Source organism: Caretta caretta, chromosome 21, assembly GCF_965140235.1.
Source record: "Caretta caretta isolate rCarCar2 chromosome 21, rCarCar1.hap1, whole genome shotgun sequence".
NCBI lineage: Eukaryota > Metazoa > Chordata > Testudines > Cheloniidae > Caretta > Caretta caretta.
Genome location: NC_134226.1, coordinates 1,021,902 through 1,047,576, shown reverse-complemented (window position 1 = coordinate 1,047,576; position 25,675 = coordinate 1,021,902). Strand labels below are relative to the sequence as shown.

At 40.5% G+C, this 25,675-nt stretch overlaps 1 protein-coding gene across 2 annotated transcripts in view; it reads right to left on the bottom strand.

Moving 5' to 3' along the window:
• TRIM33 (tripartite motif containing 33) overlaps positions 1 to 25,675 on the bottom strand; it is an 81,185-nt gene that overhangs the window by 5,153 nt on the left and 50,357 nt on the right. The window contains exons 8-19 of one of the 2 annotated variants that reach the window (XM_048826838.2): positions 19,557 to 19,674; positions 14,773 to 15,017; positions 14,324 to 14,488; positions 13,078 to 13,278; positions 9,864 to 9,996; positions 6,762 to 6,825; positions 6,193 to 6,352; positions 4,946 to 5,292; positions 4,282 to 4,405; positions 3,257 to 3,331; positions 2,407 to 2,559; positions 58 to 108 (exon numbers count right to left, since the gene is read on the bottom strand). In XM_048826838.2, coding sequence (XP_048682795.1) covers positions 58 to 108; positions 2,407 to 2,559; positions 3,257 to 3,331; positions 4,282 to 4,405; positions 4,946 to 5,292; positions 6,193 to 6,352; positions 6,762 to 6,825; positions 9,864 to 9,996; positions 13,078 to 13,278; positions 14,324 to 14,488; positions 14,773 to 15,017; positions 19,557 to 19,674 — 1,836 coding nt within the window. The remainder of the gene's footprint in view (positions 1 to 57; positions 109 to 2,406; positions 2,560 to 3,256; positions 3,332 to 4,281; positions 4,406 to 4,945; positions 5,293 to 6,192; positions 6,353 to 6,761; positions 6,826 to 9,863; positions 9,997 to 13,077; positions 13,279 to 14,323; positions 14,489 to 14,772; positions 15,018 to 19,556; positions 19,675 to 25,675) is intronic. The other variant, XM_048826839.2, reaches the window with a different exon arrangement.

Here is a 25,675-nt window from a genome sequence, read left to right as displayed (position 1 = left end):
TTCACCTGTTGGTAATGCACATCCCTTCACCAAGTGTGCGTGGTCTGAAACGCTTACCTTCAAATTAATCTCTTGTGTTTCTGCATAAACTTGAACAACTTTCATCATCTAAAAAGGATACCAGAGTCAAAAAAAATGAAATTATAATCCTTTCTAAAGTTATGAGATTGCATAGGGTTGGATGACTAAAGTTAGCCATAACAGGAAAAACAGATTGTTATGACCAGATAAGTATAGTTCTAAAATTCAGTGTCGTATAGGTCACCCTCTTTATAAGGCTGGTTCAAAAATCTATGGTTCGTGAACCTTTGGCAAGATATGAAACCATCGTATAATAAGCGGCTCCCGGTCATGTTAAAACACATTATAATAAACGCTCATGACAACATTCCTTTATTATAAAGCTCAGTTGCCCAGAATGTTATCATGGAAAGTAAGTGCTCTATGCTTCAATCATAACAGAAGAGCTCCTGCATAAATCTTCTCTATAAAAGAAATGAGAGTGCATTCTTGTGGATCCATTTCCACTTTGATTACCTTCATGTGTCAAGCTATAAAAATGCAGGAACTATATCTGAACCTGTGTCATGAGTAAGGATCTGGTTTATATCATGGTGGTCACCACTATCATGGATCTGTAAATTTTGCTATTTATATAGACCCTGCTGCCACACATTAACAGTTCATTAGTTCACTGTGATCTAGTCCTCTTTGAAAGAGACTAGTTTAAAGCCAACTAATGAACTTTTCATGTGGACCCTGTTGCCCTATATTAAACGTTGGTTAGTTTGCTTTGATCTAGCTCTGTTTCAAAGAGGACTACATCAATGTGAACTAAAACTGTTAATGCATGGGAGGAGGGTCCACAAGGTGGCCACGATCATAGCATGAAATTCTCTCCTCCCCCCCCCAACTGTGACAGTGCTGTGAATTATGCATAATTTTACTGTAACAAAATTGTCTCCATAGTCATGAGTGGTCGGACCACCTCAGCTTCCAGAATAAGAGTCATCAAGTGAGACTCCAAACAGCTAAGTTTAAAGAGTCCTTTTAAAGAACCACAGTTCCCTGGAGCCTCCTGCTACTCTTGTTACACTATACTTCTTAAGAGCAGCAGAAGTGGTTTCCTCCAGAGCAGAGGCTTCATTCACTCCCTAGATCAAACAGCTTTGAAAGATGCACTTTTTCCATATGCCCCATTAACCTCCACCTGACAGATAGTTATAAAGAGCTCAAGTTCAAAGTCTATTGTGCAAAAGTGCCTCATTCTGAAACTTGTTTTTAACTGTTATTTTCACTATTCCAGTATTTTACATGAGGCTCAGTCAGTTTTAAACATAGGTTTGATTGCTCCAAAGGGCCTCTCTCTGTGCAGAGGACAGAAATGCTTTTTAAACATCAGAAATCTGAAGTTATACATTGAAGAGAACTTTCAAGGTCATTTCACCATCACTAGGGCCTATGCAAGACCATTCCCTACAGTACATTCTGCAGGCCTTCATGTGATCTTGCTTTAAGTGTTCCAGAGATGGTCATTCTCCCCCACTTCTCTCCAGGACTATTCCAGGGGGCTCAGCATCAAGGACTTTTCTGTGACATTCAGATTAAATTTTCCTTTTCTTTGTTCCACTTTATTACTGTTATACGCTCTACACCACCTGAAGTGGGACCTCCCCACTAGGGATTCACACTCTTCAGCTCTTCCTGTGAGCGAGTTCTTCCCACAGCTACTGGAGCATCTATCCACATTCCTCAGAAAAGTTTTACATCCCTGTGCGGACTACCCATTTAAGGTCTGCTTCTGTGCCAGACTAGACATCTATGAGCCAGACGGAGAGAGAACGGCCAGATCTTTTGGGGACTAACAAAGACTTTTGGGGCTCTGCTTACAGTTATGAAAGCCTGATTCTGGGAGCTCAGGAAGAGACAACCAGTAGGGGGTTCTCTCTAGATACGCTTTTTTCCTTAGCGGTACAAGTTTATGGCATAATATTGATAAGCATTAATGGTATATTCCATTTGGAATATTTTGGAGGACTGCCCAATTTACGCCACACCACAGGTCTCAGCAACAGCCACACTCCAGTCAAGATGCGCCAGCCAGAATGCCTTAGCAAATAACTGCTCCCTCACATCATGAATTTAATCCCTAAGTACAGCTATTGCAGAGTTCATGACTTCCCACAAACACATGTAAAAGTTTTCCTTCAGTGCACTTTATAGCCTCTTCTAACTAAAACCGTAGGCAAGATCTGTCATTACTTGGTTTGTATTTACTTATAAAGGGTCCGACTCTGCATCTGCTCCACACATGGAACTCCCACAGACTGAAAACTGGAGTGAGGCAGCTGTGGAATCAGCATAAATCTCAATCCAAAAATGTTTACAGTTTGGAAGTTAACATACTTCATTAAACCTTTCACAGTTCTTGAAGATCAGCCGGACATCTGCCACAAAGTCGTCAGGAGTTTGGTAGTGCTGGGAATGTTTCTTTTGCAGCTTCTTTTTTACTGTAGACAAATCCATTGGTTTCTTTATAATTTTATAGTAGTTTGGTATCTGTGAAGAAAGCATACATCTAATCACAAACCACCAAAAAAGATTGATATGCAATTTTTATACTTCACAAAAGGAGAATTAAAGCTACTTATCAGAATATCAAAATAGCATCCAGCCAACCCCATCATAGCATGTACACACAGGGAACAATCAGAAGCAACTACCTCAGTTCATGAGGAAGGAAAGAGGGCAATTGGAGGTTTTATTAACACAACGTATTTTGTTATATTTTAGTGCCGATTATTAGTATTCGGGAGAGAAACTTGTGTATAAAGATATTAGACCATCGCTATCTTTTCCAGAATAATTAAAATAAACTTGTTTTACATCTCAAAATACAAAACTGCCAAGCAGATCAGATTTTTTGGTTTAATTCAAATGTTTCTTTTAAAGCCTCTTGCTAAGCATAAATGGTACAATATTTTGCATTTTATAAGATATCCCTAATCCTCTCCAGTTCATTCAGTTATTGCTATTGGGAAGGATTTTTTTAATTAATGGGTTTAATGGTTCAGAAGTACCATGCTAGATAAGACCAGTGACATTTTCAGACTTGTTTTACTCCAGAAGTATCTCAATGACAAATATGGCAAGAACAAGCAACTCATTCCAAAAAACAAAACTTGTCGACAGTGGTCTTTTGGTGACATTGCTGACGTTTTATTTTTTCCCCAGTTTCATGTAGCAGGAGACTCACCGAGGCTGGGACTGGCTCCTGGAATTCAATGCTCAGCTCATGGCAATATAGGTAAAGCAGGAGACGTTCACATTTCTTGCAAAGGAACAAAAAACTTCAAGTGAATATCTCTTTTTAATCCTCAGTCTAAAAACTGATACTTAACTAATTTAAATAGGTTCAGATTATGTAGTCTCAATAGTAGAAAATGAAGTCCTACAAGCCTAGAAGCCTCTTCATTCAAAGAGTGTAAAAGGTAACATTTATAGAGTGCTATATTGTTGGAGGAGAAGGAAAGAGTGCCTTTACTTTGGCTCGCACAATATACTTAATATAAAAGCTCTTGACTCCTTTTTTTGGCTTTCCTTTCCCCAAAAGAAAGCTGGGGTTAATAAAACAAAAATTGCAGAACAAGGCAATACATTAAATAACCAAATTAGAACAGAGCAACTGTTCAATGACACTGTTACTATTCATATTGTTAAATGCAACGGAACTACACTTCGGTCTGAACTATTCGTTTAATTCTGGATTTATGAAAAATCTGAAATTCCATTCAAATAATTGTTTTCAATATTTCCCCTCAAACATTTCCTTAATTCAATTTTTTGGTAAGTTTCTCTGAAGAATTTATTCATGATGAAGAAGTTCTAAGGACTATTCTGACTGCTGATTCAAAACTCCTGATTCTCCATATATAAAGCTAGAAATCATTTGGACACAGTCAAGACATTTTGCCATATACTTGCTCTTAGAAATACCTATCAGCATGTCTCCCCATGAATTTAAGGCATCAAATTTACATATTGTTATGTAGGTAGGTTAAAACATCCATGTTAAATCCACAAAAGAGCTTCCAATTAAAAACTTGTAGAAGGTATATTAAAATTAACTTTTAAATGTGAATTAATTTTATTAGTTGTGTGCTCACAGAAATTTTAACCCACTGGACAAGTACAGCGATAATATAGGGATGCCCAGTAACAATCAATCAAGTCAAAGGTGACAGTTTTTAGATGCAGATACCTACAGTATTTGACACATACCCTTTGGTCCACAGGACTTAAGCCTTGTGCTGTTTTCCCCTTCTTACTATGTTGCAAATTGTCACAATCATATTCTACTTCAGGTTTGCTTAGATCTCTGCAGAATGTACATATCCACTCCCCACTAAATAGGAAGAGAGACAATTAGTCCAGGAATCCACCAGAGATTACGTGGGTAAAAAAAACTTTACCCACGAAAGCTTATGCCCAAATAAATCTGTTAGTCTTTAAGGTGCCACCGGACTCCTTGTTGTTTTTGTGAATACAGACTAACACGGCTATTCCCCGATACTTGACACCAGAGATTACGTCTACTACATGACCACTATGACGTTTCTACAGCTTTTATGCCTTTCAAAAGTTAAGTTGTACTGCATTAAAGACTCCTCTAGTGTAGAATTTACCATGGTGTAAGTGTTAAATCATGTATGCACCAAACACTCTGTGCACCACTTTAAAAATCACTGGAAAATACTGACATTGACAGAATCAGCACAGAACAGCTATAAAGCAAAATAAATCCTAAGAACAAAGACAATATACATGCTAGGGAAGTTTTTATGCTATTCATGGGCACTGAGGTTCCCAATTCTGAGTTTCACTGTGTGAATAAGCCCACAAAACTCTTTTTGGGCACCAGTAACATTATTTTAATTTCTGGTACCTTGGAAAGCTGAGAAGTGTTGGTACATGACAAGTGAGGTGAAACACTTTGGGGCACTTTTCACAACATAACAAATCGCCTCCATTTTGGCATACAGCACACCAGTCTTCATTTGGATCATCCTCTTTGTTGTTGCCTTCTCCTCCAATTCTAGCTGACCGATGCATTAGACTTCGCACTGGCGATTTCCCATTTACAAGACTATGTCCAGACTGTTTGCAACTTTCACTTAAATCTGTTGGTTCAGTTTTTACATGATTTTCAAGACTTCCTAATGCTTCCAACTCGCTTTCCAGATGCAAGTTAGTGGAGAGAGGTGGTGTCAAGCTGCTCTCAGGACTGCTAAGCTGAAATAAAATTACTGCATGAAAATCTGCAAAGAGATCAGTTTTACAAATACATCTTTCCTCATATGGTTGGAATCAGAAGCCATCTGCTGCTTACTAGCACTTCAAATTAAAATGCTTCCCAAAACAAACAAATATTGGCAATTCATTGTCAGATATTTGAGTTACATACTATATGGAGAACAAGCATACCTTATTTTTTATGCTAAATTGCATAGGACTTTAATAGAGTTACAAACATTCAGTAGATTGATCCTGAGAGAACATGCCAGTGAATTATCAGAAGCTTTTATTAGCTAGAGATTAAAAACGGTAAACATACTAAACCCTTGATGGCAGTTTTACTGAGATCCCAAAGACAGCACCAGCTGGGGGACTAGCCTGCCTCTGGCTCGATGCATCAGCTGTTCAGCATGTATACCAAAGGACAGAATAAAGTCCTAAGTAAGATGCCAATTTGAGATTAAGCTCCGATTTGTTTCTACTGTACCGCTTTCACTGCTGTATTACCTGACAGCAACATATGTAACACTTGGTAGGATAGGACGCCTTGCACAAGATACCAGGTCAAATCCAGCCCAGCTCAGTAGCAAACAAAACTGCTACAATCTGATATCTGTATGGGGGCATGCATCAAAAAAGTGGGAATCCTAGTCTTTTTGCCAGTAGACTGATGTCCACCTCACTACACCCATCAACACTGTTGGCAGCCTTAGCTGCAGTTTCAGCAGAGATATCAAGGAAACTGAAATGCCCTCATCTCTCGAACTGGCTCATACAGAACAGAGTTCAGGGATGTTACTAGGGGCTGGTATCTTGCCCTTTTGTCTCCAGGGCTGTGAGGCACCTTTATGGATTTCCAAATTCTTAAAGATGCCATTGGGCACAGGGCAACTTTACCATGCATGCACTCCTCCTGCCATCCTCTGTTTTTTCTTGCTTCACTGCTCCTGAGAAACTGCATATCTCTTCCTCTGTCCCTGGCTCTTGCTTGACTTTCACGTGGTCAGACTTGAAATTAATGCCAGTCTTTTCAGCAGTTCTGCCCGATGAACCACAGCTAGAAAGACAAGAGTACATGGAAAGATTAGCTGCAATTGAAACTGACAAAACACTAGTCAGGGATGATCTAGATTTACTTGGTTTTGCCTCCTCAGCGCAGCGTAGACTTGACCTCTCCAGGTCCCTTCTAGTCCTACATTTCCATGTTTAAAACAATTTAAGGGAATGTTTCAAAGCCAAAGCTATTAGTGTGAATTTTCTGATGTCTACATTTTACAAAATATAAGGACAGACATCTGGCAACATAATTTTTCAATAATTATTTTCCTGTATGTATTCACTTCAATTAAGAGGTCATAGTTATAACAGTAGCTAATAGTGACTTGCTGTTGATTTTAGTTTAAACTTTAACGTGTTCTTTACATTTGATTTTTCAGCCACACACTGTTAACTAAGAACACACTCACCTGCCTCTGCTGCCCGTGCTGGAAGTGCTGGGTGGCCTCACGGGGGTGTGGGAATTGGATAACCCTGAAAAAGTATAAATCACTTTTCATAAATATCTACCGTAGGTTACATATAACTAGTATTCTACAACAACATAATTGAAAGTGATGCTAAATGGAATAAGTCAGTGATTCATGCAAGTCAGTGATCCTTTAGTCAACTGGCTATTAACCTTTCCAGATTACTGCACCCCTTTCAGGAGTCTGATTTGTCTTGCGTACCCAAAGTTTCGCCTCACTTAAAAACTACTTGCTTACAAAAATCAAACAAAAATCCCAAGTGTCGCAGCACATAGTTACTGAAAAATTGCTGACTTTCTCATTTTTACCATGTAATTATAAAATAAATTAATTGGAATGCAAACATTGTATTTACATTTCAGTGTATAGTATATAAAGCAGTATAAACAAGTCACTGTCTGTATGAAATTTTATGAAATTGTACTGAATTCCCTAGGGCTTTTTATGTAGCCTGTTGTAAAACTAATAACTCCTCACTTAACGTTGTAGTTACGTTGAAAACACGACTAAGCGAAACAATGTTAAGCGAATCCAGTTTCCCCCATAAGAATGAATGTAAATAGGGGGGTTAGGTTCCAAGGAAATTTTTTTTGCCAGACAAAAAGATGACATATACATATGCAGTATAAGTTCTAAACAATTTTAAACTACCCAGCAGTGTTGATTGTGAAGTTTGGCTGACGTGGTGCAGTCAGAGGGTGAAAGAGGGTGGATTGTCCGGCTGCTCCTCTTGCTGTTCTTTCCAAAGTGCTGGGGGGGCGGGAGGGGTGCTAAAACCCTGGCTCTGCCCCAGGCCCGCCCCTCACTCCCCCCCAGCCTCCTGAATACCGTGAAACAGCCGATTGCTGCAGGCAGGGGGTGGGGTGTTGCTGATCTGCGGGTCTGCTGGCGGATGGAGGTGCTGGGGTGTGTGTGTGTGTGTGGAGGGGAGCTAATGGGGGGCTGCCAGCCCACCCTGGTTCCAAGCCCCCAATAGCCAAACAACGTTCTAAGCAAACATTGCACAACTTTAAATGAATATGTTCTCTAACAGATCAGCGATGTAACAATGGAACAACGTTAACTGGGACGATGTTAAGCGAGGAGTTACTTTAGGTAGATATCTAGATGACTTGATGTACCTCCTGAAAGACCTCTGTGTACTCCCAGGTGTACATGTATCCCTGGTTGAGAACCACTGCAAGTTTAGTCCTTGGCTCAAACATAAAAAAGCAGATTGATACAGAATCTGGCATGTTTGCGTTAGTTTGTCAATTGCCTTTTCATTTATAATCCCAGTAACTACTTAATTTAATACAAATATAAGAGACCAATATTCTTGACCTAAATGCCTCTTTTTATCATCTATGAATTATCCTGATCTGGTCATCACCACCACATGTTGCAAATAAATGTTAGTCTCTGAACAAAAGTTGTCACTTGTGTTTTAAGTTTCTAGTCTTATTTTCAACCCATGTTTCAGGACCAACTTTCTACTCATCTGTTTTAAAACAGCTGGATTGTTCGCTATTGCAAATAAAGTCAGCAGAAAGGTAGACCCACGGCATGCGTTTTGTATGTGAGCTTAGAGAAAATACATTTATACTGTAAGCATACACTAACTCACAATTCAGACCAAGCTAGCTTGGCAGGCTGCAGGGAAAGAACTAAATGATGGAAAGACCTGTATGGAATTGCTGAAACCTGTTTTTCTTGTGACCAGTATTTCTGAAATAGCCATTTGCATTATGGAATGTTAGGTGATTTCAGTAATGTAATTTGTTCAGATGCAGAACAAAAGCTTGGTTCAAAATTATATGTACTTCTAAAAGAACTGCACAAATAGCAAACTCCTTACGTAACTCTGGATCTCTCCCTAAGCAGGGTATCTAATGAAATTCGGTAAGTTCCCTTCACAAAACCTGGAATGGACTGGAGCTTCATAAGTCAAATCATTCCAACTGAACTGTGGACTCAGAGCTAAGTCTGCAAGGTGATATGGTAACAAAAAAGGTCCAATGGACTTTTGAGGAACACTGAGAGGTCTAACATCACAGCACAGAAACGTGCTGGACCCTCTCTGGGCCTCTGGAATACTGTGTTCCCTTTTGGGCACTTCCTTCACATAAAAACATCGTTTGGGGAAAAAAGGGTAGGGTGCTAGAGGGACTGATTTACAAGGAAAGGCAAGTTCATGACCAAAGTCTAGCGGAGTGTTTCTCAAATGTGGCCACCACGGGCTTTTCTTGCAGCCACAGCCTGCTTGGTGGTGATATGGGGGGTGAGGGGGAGGGGGGGGGCGCAAAGCAACAGCCCCTCCACCAGGGCCACCAGCAGGGGCAGGTCCCCGCCCCATTCTGGAGCCACAAACACTAGCAGCAGGCAACCATTGAGAGTTCCCCACCACCCCAGGGGCAGTTGGGCTTGGGCTTCCAGCTTCAGCCCTGGTGTGGTGGCTCCGGCCATGCGGCAGCAGGCTCCATTCTCCCAGCTGCAGTGTTTCGGGCTCCAGCCCCGGGCTCACCCACACAGGTCCTCTCCACCTCCCTCCCCACCTTTGGCTTAATTTGTCCCCCAGCTTGCAGGGGCCGAGTAAATCTGCTGTGAAAAGTGATAATATACAAATATCACTTTTCACAGTAGCAGATTTACTAGATAGCAAGTCTTAAAAAAAAAATCAACTAAAAATAGCAAAACATGTAAAGCATTTTATTTGTGTTTCTGTTTAGGTCCAGTAAAGAACAGAGACAACTGTACATTATTTTTTATTATTGAATCTGCAAAAAAATCAACTTCAATAAATTGCAATGATTTGGACATGTATATGTGCATATTTGTTTTTCCTAAAGTTAATTAAGTATTTTAGGAAAAATTGTCAGAGCGGCCACCAGCAAGAGTTGGTGGCCAAACTCTGAAGCCACCAAAAACATTGTTGAGAGAACCTCTGGGTGAACGTACCAAAAAAGGAGAGGAATATTACTTTCTTGTACATTGGGGAAATCACTTGCCAATTGTTTTAAGCCTAAAATATCAAAAATACCTACCACCCTCATTCCCGCTTACCTGATGATCCTGGAGACAGGGCTGAGGGTCCTGGGGAAGGATTCATGGTGCTTGTAGGCTGAGGGGGTAGGTGACTGCCTGAGATATATCTACTTAGTAGGTTATCTAAATTACTTGAACCAGCATCTTCCAGCTGAAAACAAATCAAACAAAAACAAATTTGAGCTGGGGAAGTCAAATGAGATTAAACCATTAACAGTTTTTCATCTATATGCACATGTAAATATACATGCATTTTAGATTAGCTGAACTGTTTTACCAAATTTAAATTTGAAAATGGTTTTCTACCAGTGTAACTCATCAGAACTTATGAGAAACACTTACACAATTACTACCACTTAATAAAGATAAGCAATATTGATTCACAATATATTCTGAATCCTCATCTTCTAAGAATTACAACCTCCATTCAGAGAACACTTCTGTACTTGCAAGTTAATTTCTTACACCTGATAATGCTGAACAATGGACAAAACCTAATAAAAACAGTACCAGAATTTGTGATTCTCGGATATGCTTTAATTTTAGTCTTAATAGTCAAGACTCACTGGCAAGCATATTAGGGGGCCTGGTGTTTAAGTTGGCCTTTCAATTATTCACTTAAATGTCTTCACCATATAAGAAAGAAACTCTCATTTCACCAAGTGGAGCAATTTAAATCGACTGATATAATTCATTAGACTTTTTTTAGGTCCTTGATTAAATCAGGTTGAGACCGTAAAATCAATTAGAAAATTTATATTACAACTTCAGATTATAAATATATAATGATTAAATTATAAATGCTTTTAAAAAATGCTATCCTCCCAGTATTTATCTTATTTGAGTTTTACAAAAATATAGCACCAGCTATTTGCTTATCAATATTGTAAGAGTTTGTGTTGTTCTCACAATAAGGATGCTAATGACACACTAGACTTCTCTTTTTCAGCAAACAATAATGAAGTGTGAAAACTTCAACAGAAAAAAAGACCTATGTAAAATTTGAATTCTTACTAACAGGAAAATTAGAACAAGTACAATTTAAAACTATAAAATAAAAAAACCTAGTAACCTGTAAATAAATATCTATTTTGATTAAAAAAATATTTTTTTTATCATCACTCTCAGTTTCACTAAAGACAAGGGTTCTCAAACTGGGAGTTGGGACCCCTCAGGGGGTCATGAGGTTATTACATGGGGGGTTGCGAGCCGTCAGCCTCTACCCCAAACCCCACTTTGTCTCTAGCATTTATAATGGTGCTAAATATATAAAAAATTGTTTTTAGTTCATAAGGGGGGGGGTCTCATGCAGAGGCTTGCTGTGCGAAAGGGGTCACCAGTACAAAAGTTTGAGAACCACGGACTAAAGCCAACATTTATAAGAGTAGTCATGAATTAGGAAACAGTAGTTTCATACCCTCTCTCTCTAAAGGAAGAAAGATCTGTTGGAGGTTAACACAATGAGAGGTGCACGTAGCATTTATACAAGACTTTACATTTTCAAAACACCCCAAAGTCACCCAGTTAAGCTTGTGTTACGGTATATCCTACCACCAGACCCTTCTATCTTGGTGGCCATAAAATTTGTTTAAAACTGCAAGGCCATAGTCTAGTGAGCTCTTCTTTTCCAGTGGCTCAACAACAATGAGCTTCAGCGCTGCAGACCAATTTAACCACCTCAAAAATGTGCATAGGTGTCCTTGAGCCTATGCACATTTCTCTGTTTCCTGATATGCTTTTAGGCAAGTAAATTACTTGATTTGATGAGCAATAGCAAAATAGGCTCTAGTTAAATTAGGGCTTGTCTATATGGAAAAGCTATTCTGAAGTAAGCTAAGGTGGGAATTTAAATGGATATAGTTATACCAATATAGCTTATCCCCCTACACGGGGGTACATTAAATCCTATGTCAGCATTGGAAAGAACTAGATCAACTGCTGAAGTCCCTTCAAGCCCTACATTTCTCTCATTCTAGAAGAGTGCCTTTTTATGTAGTTTAGGTCATTCTGAAAGGGGTTTAAGCTAAACTGAAAAAAGCCACCCGGACTGGAATGAGAGTGACCACATGGGGAGTTCTACCGGTATTAGAGCACCAGCTTTGCTATAGTCAAGGTTCAGCATTGCTTTCTGTTTAAAGGTGGTCTATTCTAAGTGCTCTAAAATCCAAGTGCTCACTGTCTTAAGCTTGCTGTGTCTCAGAGGTGCTTGATAGTGTTAGCTGACCAAGTTTGGGGTCATTTGAGCCAGTGGAGCCTGAGACAGCCCCCCAAAAACATAACAGCATTTTACAAAATGATCTTTTACTTATTATTTTTTTTTTTGCACACAACTGGACTTAAACTGTAACTATGATCCTCCCATAACTGATCTCAGTTGCTCAGGATCTCTCTCAGGTAGTACTGGGGAAGCAATACCGAAAAAGTTAATGGTGACGTTTGTAATTCCACATCAGTGTGTGCCAAACTGACATACCTAAAAGAGTGAAACGTACATGTGCAGCAAGATTAGGGGTCTGTTCGAGCAAGAGGGTTTCCAGGCAGTCTGTTGTCACAGTAATGGAATGGCTGAAGGGGACATATTATGGTTACATGTTCTCTAGCATCTGTGAGGGCACAGTGATGAGTATGTTTTTTTGGTGTGTTAGGGCTTGGCTCAAACAGGACAGAGTTAAAATAAACCCCCACCATGCAATCTTAACTCAATATTTCCTTCTTTTCAGAGTTTGTTTTTAGCTACTCTGCACATTCTGGAATGACATGAGGCACCATTAGCAACCTTAGCTCTGTATTCAAGTTTTGGGCATTTAAATAACTATTGGTTTATATACCAGCATAATTATACCAGTATAACTTTCCTGTGTAGACAAGCCATAAGTTACTGAAAACAGCCACCTAAGACTGACATTTTCTTGTGACTCCAAGTGTGCCTTGGTGTCAATTTTTTATATCAAGCATTACATCACTCCATGAAGCGCTGCCTAATTTAACATTAGTATGCTGTATCTAAAAGCTGAGTAGATCAGCGCTGGATGGTTCAACAGTTGGTATATCCAACACAAGACTTCAAATTCCAGTTCTTACTACTTAGAATGATCTCAAACAGTAACAGCCTTATTATAGTCTTCAAGTAATGGTGCAAATACAAAAAACATATGAAGAAAAAAAGATTTTAATGAAGGAAAGTTAGTGATCACCTCATCTATAGCAGAATGAGCAGATTTTCTGCACTAACCTGTATGGGTGGAATATCTGGCAAGGAAGGTAGATTTTCTGGGTTTGTGACTGAAGGAATAAGTTCTATTGCTGTAACAGACGGACTTGTTGGACCACGGTTTGCATTTGCCATGGTAGCTGTCGTAGGACTAGTTGGATTGATAGTAGTGTTGTGCACTGAAACAACTGGAAAGGGCCCGGCATGCCCTGGGTTAGAATGCTGTTGGAAAAGTCAGGAAAAATAGACAACTATTGTGTTAGGGCTAAAGGCAGCAAAATATTCACCTTGGGTACAAAATTATAGGACTTTAAACTACATGCTGGTCCCCGACACCCAACCAGCTAGTCTCAATCTAGTTTAGCAATGTTTGCAGGAAATATGCAGTCCCTTTTCTGTATGAAAATTACAATCTAACGCAATGTAAACAACCAACCAGCACTGAACATTAGAATGGAACGGGGAAAAAAAGACAACCAACAACTCAATCGCTAGAGATACTGGTGTACAGTGTGGATTTCCCATGGCCTCCTGTCTAGATCCTTACTGTTGCACATGGGGGGAGGGGGGGAGAGAGAGAATGGGGGAGAGAGGGGGAGAGGTATTTTCTTAGAAATGCAGCATTTTAATCTAGGGATGACTTTAGCAGAAACTGCATTTGCACAATATTCATAGTTGTGCTGTTTTAAAAGCATTAATAAACAGGTTATGTTTTTGAAAAATTCTTCCCTTCTGCTTTTCTAATTGAGCAAACTCCCATTATTACAGATATTTTTATTCTGAATGTTTATCAAAGGTCTGCACCACTTTTTTGCAGATATATAGTGTCACAGCCATTGTAGCTCAGGACCAACATTTAGTTTAGAAAATGTTTTACAAAAATCATGAACATTTTTATTCATGCAATAATTTGAAAAAGAAACTCAGCAGCTGCCCAGCCACCACAAAGTGCAACGAGTCATTCGTGGTTCAGCTTCTTAGCTGACGAAAATGCAGAATGAAAACAATGGAAATTATTAGATTTTTCACACTTATGTAACTTTGAAATATCAGCCAGCACGTGACATGAAAAAGGTTAGCCACTCACAAGTGTAGTTCACATACAGCGGAAATATATACATTCATGTATTTTCACACACATACACACACACACTTTCCTATCTATATGAGAACTGACAAATCTGGAGATAGTGATCAGTGAATTAAGTAAGCTTTTAAATGAAAGGTTAGTATGCTGGGGCACAAAAAAGGTATGCATAGTACATACTTGTCTCTGAAGGTGCGGCTGCATCATGGAGTACTGTGGTCCATTATGGCGTGGTATTCCTGGAATACGAGCAGCATTCTGAGCCATTCTCATCTGGTGTGCTTGGAAAGCCCCACAGTTCAAGTTACCCCTCTGCATGGTCTGCATGCTGATCAACCTAGGAGGCTACAAGAGTTTGGTTTTTTAAAAAATTCCTGCTGTTAACAAGAAAACGAGAAGCAAATCTTTTTCCATAGAAGTAGATGCAATTACTGATTTCCATAATCTCTAGAAAAAGCCAGTCATTGCCCTATTTAAATAAAGCATGTCAAATTTCATAAGACTAGACTGCTCATACATTTTAATTTAATTCTGTACAATATAAGTAGGTATCTGCTCATGTCAGAGAGGAGCAGAGTTAAGTCTTAGCATTATACTGCAATGTAAGGTAAGGTATTCAGGAAACTTGCCTGTTGCTGTAACATCTGAGGGCCTGCTTGCCTAGGAAGAGGCCCAGCTGGTTGTCCCATCCTCATTTGTTGCAATTGCTGGTGTTTTTGTGCATACACCTGCTGTTGCATATGCTGGAGCCGCAGCTGTGCTAGATTAATCTGTCCAGGGGCTTTGTTGATGTGGTTTGTTCCTGGAGGAACTTGTCCAACTACTACATTAGGAGTGTAGCTAGGGGTTGGTTTATTTTCAATAACAAGGTTACCTAAGGAATAGAGAAAAGCAAGCTGGTGAAGTATAAAATTTCCACTTTAACTCAATGGCTGATAAAGATTCGAAACAGAAATCTCTGAATTTTTTACTTCAGTTTTCTCAGTATTTTACATTAAAGGAAGGAAGCAATTTAAGTCTAAATTAAAATGTAAATTCCTCGACAGCCATTTGCAAGTATCTCTGATCTAGTCTAAATGCAGGCTAGCCAGGGCTGAGCTTGTCTTGTTACTCAGCTGGCATAGTTTTTACGCTAAAGCAGGATAAAGCAGCATCACTCCACAATAATTGCAGGTCAGATAAAGTTACCTACAAGTTTATACCACTAAACTTTTTCCCCCCAATTATATCCTCTATAACAGACTGGGGCTTGGTAAAAGACTTTCAGACTGAAGTCTTAACATTTATTTTGGGAAGAGGTACATTTTGGGCAGAATGGGCACTATCTGTTGTGCCTTAGGACTTGTCTACACTAGAAAGTTATACCAAACTATACCAGTACAATCCTGCTAGTGTGAGCACAATTATCTCAGCACAAAGGTGCTTTATACCAGAATAGCTATTCCTGTGCAGGAAGGGGAATAACTATATTGGTATAAGGCACCTCTTTTATACTGCTATAACTCCATCTACACTCAGACGCGTATCCATATAACTATATCTAAAAAACTGAAAACGCTGCATTGGTATAACTATCAAGTGTAGACCAAGCCTTGGCTCTGCTTTGGAGAGATTGCCTCTAAATACAAGAGTAGATTCTTGTGTCCATTCAAATCCTTGGCTGCTGCTGAGAACTAACAAATATGTGGGACCCTACCAATTTCACGGCAATGGAAAATGCGTCACGATCTCCCCTGCGGCTACGAGTGCCCTGCACAGCCACTCTCGGGGGGAGCTCAGACCCACCTCCAGGTGCCTCCCCCAGTTGCAGGATGCTCTGCGACTGGACAGCAGCTCCAGCGGTTCCTGCAGCTGGAGGCAGCTTGGGGAAGTGGGTCTGATCTCCCCTTGCACTGAGGAGCGCCCAAGCCCACTGAGGAGCGCCCTAGGGGGATCCTAGCTCTGGCTGGGATGGGGAGGGACAGGACTTGTCCATGCCGTGAGCGGGCTCAGACCCGCCTCCATGAACCTCCTGCAACTGCAAGAAGTGCCACAGTTGCTTCCTTCAGAATCCAGCTCTGAGGGCAGCACAGGAGTGAGGCTGGCAATCCCGTGACCCCCCTACAACAGCTCCGCAACACCCCCTCCCCCATCCCCTTTTGGGTTGGGACCCCCACAGTTACAACACTGTGAAATTTCAGATGTAAACATGTGAAGTGACATTTATCAGTTTTCAAATCCTATGGCTGTGAAATTGACCATAATGGACTTTGAATTTGGCAGGGCCTTACCAATATGATAGCGATTTTTACATTGTGGAAATTTATGCACCATGAACTGTACTGAACTCCACCAACTCACTTCACACAGTCTAAAGAATATTATGGAGGCATCTTATGGTAACTCAATAGTTTGGGATCTGCTCTAAAGTGAGTTTAAAATGGGATATAAATTCCTGCTTTTTTATCAATGTGGAATTTCACACGGGATTCGTTTTTATGCTCTTTGAATTTTCTGTGCAGCTTTCTTTGGTTTCTCTTCATAAAGTGTTAATAGGAACCCTCTGAATTTGGGCTCTGGATGAAATTTTCTTTGATAGTCCTTTTAATTGATGACTAATCTTCACAAAACCTGGCTGAGAGGTAGCCCCTGAGGAGAACTGGTGTAAGGGGAAAAGTTTTTTTAAGGGTAACTTTTACCAATTTTTCACATTGTAACAGTGTATTCGTTGTGCACACAAACCTGATTGACTGAGGCTGGGCACATACAAACTTGGCTGGTTGATGTGGGGCTGGGGTTGTGGATAGTGGGTGCACACAAAACCTTCGCCATGAAGAGCTACACCGTCTGGTCAGATTTTGTCCCACAACAGAGAACGATCAGCTGCTGCGCATGGACCTATAGATACGCTTGCTGAATTTCCACCCCTCAGGCCTGTGCCCACCTGCTCTAAAGCCAACCCCCAAAGCAGCATAAATTAGGAAATTAATCATAGAAAAACTTTTGTAAGTAATTAGTGTTGCCTGACAACTCAGAAAGTTAAGCCACTTACCAGTACATAAGCCCGTACTCTGACCCACAAGCAGATACCTTACCACCACCTCTAATGGTCCCCATAGGCCATGCACTGTAACATTAACTCTAGCCCCTCAAGGGTGCCAACCTTTCTTAAACCCTTTTACACATAACGCCTTTACCAAACTACTCTCTCTCACCGCAACCATCACATCAAACATCCACAACTAATAGTGCTGGGGAAAAAAATCTAGCAACTGGGTGCAGTTAGAAGAATGACTGAAAATGGGGCAAAGTTACAGTTGCAGTGCATGGTCTGCGGTGTAGTCGTAAGGTGTCAACCCTGTAGTCCTTTACCCACAAGCTATATGTTATCAGGAAGCTTAACTTTCCATTTCTTTGCCTTTGTGGTTTTGTATGGGTAGCGACCAAAATTACTTTACAAAGTTTTGTGTATTAATTAATGGGCTAGCTTGGAACCAGTCAACTAGGTTATCTGGGTCATCCAGTCCTCTTAAGAGTTACACTGGCTCAAGCCATATTAAACACAGTAAAACATCTAGTGATTGGATAAAACTAAATCTAATATTATTCCTGATACAGAACTAATTAAGAAGGTCAAAGAGTTCATCCTTATAAGGCCCCTTTGGTAGGTAAATATGCAAATAAATAGACCAGAAATGTAGAGAACCCACTTAGTAGAAATGTATTTAGGCTTCACTATTTTGACCAAAAAAAGGAGTACTTGTGGCACTTTAGAGACTAACCAATTTATTTGAGCATAAGCTTTCGTGAGCTACGGCTCACTTCATCGGATGCATACTGTGGAAAATACAGAAGATGCACCCGATGAAGTGAGCTGTAGCTCACGAAAGCTTATGCTCAGATAAATTGGTTAGTCTCTAAGGTGCCACAAGTACTCCTGTTCTTTTTGCGAATACAGACTAACACGGCTGTTACTCTGAAACCTATTTTGATCAAGTTTACCCTAATCTAAAACTAGGTAATCCTGCCAAAAGAAAAGGTTTTCAGAACAAGTCTATTAAAAATTACAAACTAAAGGTCTGGGTTCAGCAATTAGAAGAGGTTCTCCATCAGCTGGTGAAAGGAAAACAGAGTGAAGCCAGCAGGCACCATCAGACAGTATGTCACATCACAAATGTTTTGCGCATTTCAATCTCCAAATGGCAGGCAAATCTTGATGGAAGGGATAATCATACCAAAACTGGACAGACTCTTACTCTTGCATGGAAAAGAGGGATCCTGTATCAATGGACAGGCAAGCAAGGTCAGCCCAAGAAGAGAAGACACCAGGCATCAGTGTGACCAGCTACAGTGACCATATATTTAAAATGGAATACAAAGTGACTGAAGGGCCAAAATCCCAATAATATGTATGTAAGATCTTGACCACAGTCTTTGTTAAGAACTTTCACATAGGCCCAAATTCCACGGCTTGGTCTGAGGCATGAGGCTTAGTTAACAATGGACAATACATGGCTAAGAAAGCTGGGATAGACAGGAGACAACTTTGTTTGTTTCTACTATACATAAAGTAAGATGAGACAGCATAACTCCAGGTGAAGAGCAGTAATTGGGAGGCTTATCAGGAGTTACAGGCACACAACTCGCTGAAAGGAGCCTTAAAGTCTGCTTCCTGGTGCAGGAAGAAGATAATGGTACATACTCCCCAAATGCCAACCAGAGTTCAGGGAGAGGCCTAACATGATAGCATGAATTATGGCATCCTCCCTTGCACAGATGCATCCTCCCTCACAGATGCCAACCCCAGCTCGCAGAAACGGAGGGGTAACCATAAACAGTCATTGCTGTGTACTGTTTACTGTTCTTTTTGCTTTAAACCCTCCAGGAATGTACCTGTGGGCCAAACCTGTCTGGAAAAAGCCACAGTCATTTCTATGGACCTGAAATCAGGATTTAATTTACACATTGCAAGAGGAGAATTTTCAGGGATAATACCTGTGTATTAGCAAACATGTTAACTTGAGCTATGGGCGGAGCCATTATATAATCTTTTAGACTACTGGTTTATTGTGCTAATTTCATCTTGCTGCTAGAACCTATCCAGTGGCTCAGAAACTCCCACCCCATCGCTTCTTTCCACCCCTGACACCATATATAATCTATTGTAATCAACTGTTTAGCAGTGTCTCACTGAGCCTAATAAGCGAAGTGACACTCCACCAGTGCTGTGCGTAATAAATCCTCATGCTTGACTCTACTCAGTGTCAACTTGTGTTCCTTCAGTGACCAAAGCTGTTTCCATCATGACTGCCTTTAGGGTCTGACTACAGAAAAGATAAAATATTTAATTCTGTTTCATACCCGCTGGTAATACATTGAAAACTCCCCATACAATCCAGTCTCCCCAGAAACACTTTATACGTTTTTTTCTCACCTAAATTGACTACATTCTTTGCCCAGAATGTGGGGTCACAATGGAAGCGTATTGCTCCATTAGCAGCTGGGACGGGATCACATCGTGCCTTTAAAATATGTCGCAACTGGAACGTAATCTGATGGGACACAAAACAAATTAAGATTGATTATGACATTGAATGTATGAGCAAAGAGTGAACATGTTAAGGAGAAGCATACAGTTAGTTCAGCAAAGAGCTGCCAGTTACCACATAAAATTATGACTTTCAACAGCCACTTAGGTCACTGCCAAAGAAAACTATTGCTGGATAGCGTTCCTTCTTAATCATCCAAGTAGAGTCTTATTCGTGAAAAGTTAGTGCATCCACCATACAACTCACTTCATACAGTTTCGTAGCACATATCAGCAATGCTAAACACATGAAGGAGAACAATAGTAATCAGAATGATGTGATTTCAGATGTCTCACGGCCTGCCTCACTAAGATTCCCAGCTTTCCAGCAGACTACACTGTCTGTTTAGTGCTGACTGAATGCAAGATTGATAGTATGCAACATATTCTGGTCCCTTGGTTTTGCATTAATCCAGGATTTAATTAGCAATGATTAACCAAAAAAACCCAACTAACATTACGAAGTACTGTCCAATTTCTAACCTTTAAGTTTGCTCACCTGCTTTCAGGAAATGTTCTCAACTAGTTGTTTCTACCCAATTATATAATAAAGGTGTAATCCAACTACTGTTTTAGAAATTCTTATGTTTGTAAGGGAAAAAGCTTGTCTAAAAACAGTTACTCTTTTTATCATAATGTAGGAAACCTTAAATACAACTCACAAGGATTGAGGGTTTATTTCGTTAGTGGGCATAGCTACTATACAGTGGAGTCGCATCTTACGCGGGGGTCAGGTGCTAAAGTCAGTGCGTAAGGCTAAAATCGCATAGAGTCAAAATTACCACTGAAAATCCCTTGAATCGCCCATAAAGTACAGTATACTGTACATAGTTTTGTGTATACAACCCTATACAGTAATATGTATAAATGTATAATGTATACAGTAACGTACAGTATATAATAAAGAGTACATATGCAAAATATAATTTTACAGTACTGTATTTTTAATTACGGGGGTCATCAGGGCTTGATGTCGATCCAGGAGACGGAGGTGACGGAGAGCGAGTCGTAGACAAAGTGGTTGGCTCTGGTTCAGCTCGACAAGTTGATTGCGCAGGCTCATCTGCTGCTGGTTGTTTTTCCTTGAAAAACATGGTCAGCAACTGTCGCTGTTGTCTCTTGAGCTGCTCAAACATTTCTTGATACGGTCTCAAATAGTCCATAATACGACGTGTGATTTTGAGGCTTCGTTCCATAAAGGGAGTGTATTCAGAAATTAAATCATTCTTCATTGGCACATGCACCTTCACCAGTAGTCTGCACGTTTTTGAGGTTGAAGCGGTTCCTAAAACTATTAAGCCAACCTTGGCTGGCTTTGAATTCCTTCTCATCAGAAGGCTGTCCTTCTTCGGTGGGAGGTTTGAACAGCGCGTAGAGGCTAAGAGTCTTTTCTTGCAACGTGTTGCCATTGATAGGCACACATTTACGGTTCACGTCTTCCAGCCATAAGTTTAATGCCTTTTCAGTCTTCACGAAAGTCTTATCACGCACCTGACTCGTCACCTTAGCAGTTATTGGAACACATGATGCCACAGCTTGACAAACTTCTCTCTCTCAAATCTTGACAGCACGGATACTAGATTCATTGCGGCCATATTTACACGCCACGTTGGAGACAGACATACCGTCTTGCAATAAGTCCAACACAGCCAGTTTTTCCTCCAGCGTTTCTTCGCTGTTTCTTCGGTTGAGCACCAGATGAAGTAGTTGGCTTGCATTTAGGGGCCATGTTGTACGAAAAATACGTATTTTTAAACACTAGAATCATACTCAGCGCGGCAAGATGCTCACACTACGAGGGGCACACGGGAACTGAGACCGCCTGAGGGAACAGCAGATTCATGTCTTCCACCTCATGCTCACTCCGGGGCATACACTCATTGAGTGGAATGGTGGGCAGAAGCGCCCACACTATTTACAGGTATCTTGTTATTTTTCTTTTTTTTTGCCGAGCACGTATAGTTGAATTCGCATAAGTTAAATGTGAATATGATGAGACTCACTTGTATTCTGCTCTTAGAAAATATTGCGTACATTTTACTTACAAATGTGAGTATCTCTTTGCTTTAGAAATAAATTATGCTAAATTATAAATCCAGATGATTCAGCTTGATGATCTGTAACAATTACTTAGAATACTGCCAGTTAGTCTGAACTTTTTCTAAACTCAACACGTTCTAACTATCTTCAGTTGAATCATTTAAAGAACTTTAACCCTTTGATAGCATCAGAAAATACAACTTTTAACATTACACAGAAGTAGTTCTGGGAATTCATATAAATGAGTTCACCTTGAAATTCCTACTCCAGTGCTAATGGACTAAAAAGGTGTGTGCTCCACAGCATCTCCCCCTCTTCAAGTCAATACAACAGCAGATATGCTTTCTGCCATTAGGTTAGAAATCTAAATAAGAAGATTGGTGAACTTAAGTGTCTGATATTAAATGAGGATATTTATAGAATAGGCATTACAAAAACTTGGTGGAGCGATGATAATCAATGGGACACAGTAATTCCAGGATACAAAATATACAGGAATGACAGAGTAGGTCATGCTGGTGGGGGAGTTGCACTATATATGAAAGAAAGCATAGAGTCAAATATAGTAAAAATCATAAATACATCAAACTGTTCCACAGAATCTCTATGGATAGAAATTCCAAGCTTGAACAACAATATAGCAGTAGGAATATACTCCTGAACACCTAACTGAGATGACAACAGTGATTGTGAAATGCTCCAGGAGATTAGAGAGGCGATAAAAATAGAAAACTCAATAATAATGGGGGATTTCAACTATCCCCATATACAGATCACCTCAGGACAGAATGCACAGATAAAATGTCTAGACACCATTAATGACTACTTCTTGGAGCACCTAGTCCTGGAACCCATAAGAGGACAGGCAATTCTTGATTTAGCTCTAAGTGGAGCATAGGATCTGGTTCAAAAGGTGAATGTAGCTGAACCACTCGGTAATTGCTACCAAAATATAAATTAAATTTAACATCCTTGTGGGTTGGAAATACCAAAGAAGCCGACCCCAGTAGCATTTAACTTAAAGAAGGGGAATGACACAAAAACGACGAAGCTAAACAGAAATTAAAAGGAACAGTCACAAGACTGAAATGCCTGCAACCTGTAGACACTTTATATAAACCACCAGACTAAAGACTCAAATTAAATTTATACCCCAAATTAAAGAAAAAGATAGTAAGAGGACCAAAAAAATGCCACCCTGACTAAACAGAGTAGAAGAAGCGGTTAGAGCCAAAAAAGCGCCCTTTAAAAATTGGAAGCCAAATTGTACGGAGGAAAATAGAAAGGAGCATAAACTCTGGCAAGTCAAGTGTAAAAGTATAATTAGGCAGGTGAAAAAAGAATTTTGAAGAGTATCTAGCAAAAGACATGCTCTCTGAACTATCTGGCATTGGCCATTGTCAGAAGACAGGGTACTTGGCTAGATGGACCATTGATCTAACACAGTGTGGCCGTTCTCATGTTATTTAGCCATCTGATCTTTCAATAGCAAGAATAATTTAGCACCAAGTACAAAGCACAACATAATTTTAGTCAAATTTAGGAAATGAATTCCCAGCAGAACCAGACTTCCTTCATTCATAAAGACAACTTTAAACACAATACTGCCCCATAATTCCCAAAGCCAACATTTTATAACTTGTTTTCCAGTCAGAAAGTAGGCATTTCCTACTGAAGAAAATGTAGATCCATGATTCTTGTGGAAAACTGGGAAACATTTATATTAGTTTTTATAAACATATATGCCTCTGTGTATGTGTGATATTACCCTGTTTGAATGCATAGAGTTAGATCAAAAGGGGTTGTTAAAGAAACCAAACAGGAAATATAAAAAAGTGTCCTAGTAAACACCTGAGTATACAACAGTCAAGTTTTTAGCTATGATCACACCTGAGATACAATCCTGGTGACAGAGCTGTTTTGCCACAGTTGAGAATCTGGAGATCAAAAGACCATATTCTGTTAAAAGAGTGACAGACCTAGGGGTATGAATCATAGAATATCAGGGTTGGAAGGGACCTCAGGAGGCCACCTACTCCATCCCCCTGCTCAAAGCAGGACCAAGCCCCAACTAAATCATCCCAGCCAGGGCTTTGTCAAGCCTGACCTTAAAAACCTCTAAGGAAGGAGATTCCACCACCTCCCTTCGTAAAGCACTCCAGTGCTTCACCACCCTCCTAGTGAAAAAGGTTTTCCTAATATCCAACCTAAACCTCCCCCACTGCAACTTGAGACCATTACTCCTCGTTCTGTCATCTGCTACCACTGAGAACAGTCTAGATCCATCCTCTTTGGAAACCCCTTTCAGGTAGTTGAAAGCAGCTATCAAATCCCCCCTCATTCTTCTCTTCTGCAGGCTAAACAATCCCAGTTCCCTCAGCCTCTCCTCATAACTCATGTGTTCCAGTCCCCTAATCATTTTTGTTGCCCTCCGCTGGACACTTATTAATTTTTTCACATCCTTCTTGTAGTGTGGGGCCCCAAACTGGACACAGTACTCCAGATGAGGCCTCACCAATGTCAAATAGAGGGGAACGATCACGTCCCTCGATCTGCTGGCAATGCCCCTATTTATACATCCCAAAATGTCATTGGCCTTCTTGGTAACAAGGGCACACTGTTGACTCATATCCAGCGTCTCATCCACTGTAACCCCTAGGTCCTTTTCTGCAGGACTGCTGCCTAGCCATTCGGTCCCTAGTTTGTAGTAGTGCATGGGATTCTTCCATCCTAAGTGCAGGACTCTGCACTTGTCCTTGTTGAACCTCATCAGATTTCTTTTGGCCCAATCCTCCAATTTGTCTAGGTCCCTCTGTATCCTATCCCTATCCTCCAGTGTATCTACCTCTCCTCCCAGTTTAGTGTCATCTGAAAACTTGCTGGGGGTGCAATCCACACCATCCCCCAGATCATTAATGAAGATATTGAACAAAACCAGCCCCAAGACTGACCCTTGGGGCACTCCGCTTGATACCGGCTGCCAACTAGACATGGAGCCATTGATCACTACCCGTTGAGTCCGACAATCTAGCCAACTTTCTATCCACCTTATAGTCCATTCATCCAGCGCATACTTCTTTAACTTGCTGGCAAGAATACTGTGGGAGACCGTGTCAAAAGCTTTGCTAAAGTCAAGAAATAACACGTCCACTGCTTTCCCCTCATCCACAGAGCCAGTTATCTCGTCGTAGAAGGCAATTAGATGATGCCCTTGGTGAATCCATGCTGACTGTTCCTGATCACTTTCCTCTCCTCTAAGTGCTTCAGAATTGATTCCTTGAGGACCTGCTCCATGATTTTTCCAGGGACTGAGGTAAGGCTGACTGGCCTGTAGTTCCCCAAATCCTCCTCCTTCCCTTTTTTAAAGATGGGCACTACATTAGCCTTTTTTCAGCCGTCCGGGACCTCCCCCGATACTGGCCAACGGCTCTGCAATCACATCTGCTAACTCCTTTAGCACTCTTGGATGCAGCGCATCCGGCCCCATGGACTTGTGCTCGTCCAGCTTTTCTAAATAGTCCCAAACCACTTCTTTCTCCACAGAGGGCTGGTCACCTCCTCCCCATGCTGTGCTGCCCAGTGCAGTAGTCTGGGAGCCAACCTTGTTTGTGAAGAAGGACAAAAAAAGCATTGAGTACATTAGCTTTTTCCACATCATGCATGCAGTAAACAGGCTGTAACTTGGTGCCCAAGAGAAGGCAGGAGGACCCGTGGCAGAAAGACTAAATTATGTCTTCCTAGGTGCTTGAGGGGAATGCCAAGTTAAGGTAAGAGTATGTTTATACGTATCTTGTTCTAAATTAGTTTCTCTACTGCTGTGTATCTTTTGGCAAACTTCATCCTTTGTTTTGAAGAAACCATTTCTGTGTCACTGAACATCATCATCTATAACCTCCTGAAGGAAAACTCTCACACGTATCAAGACC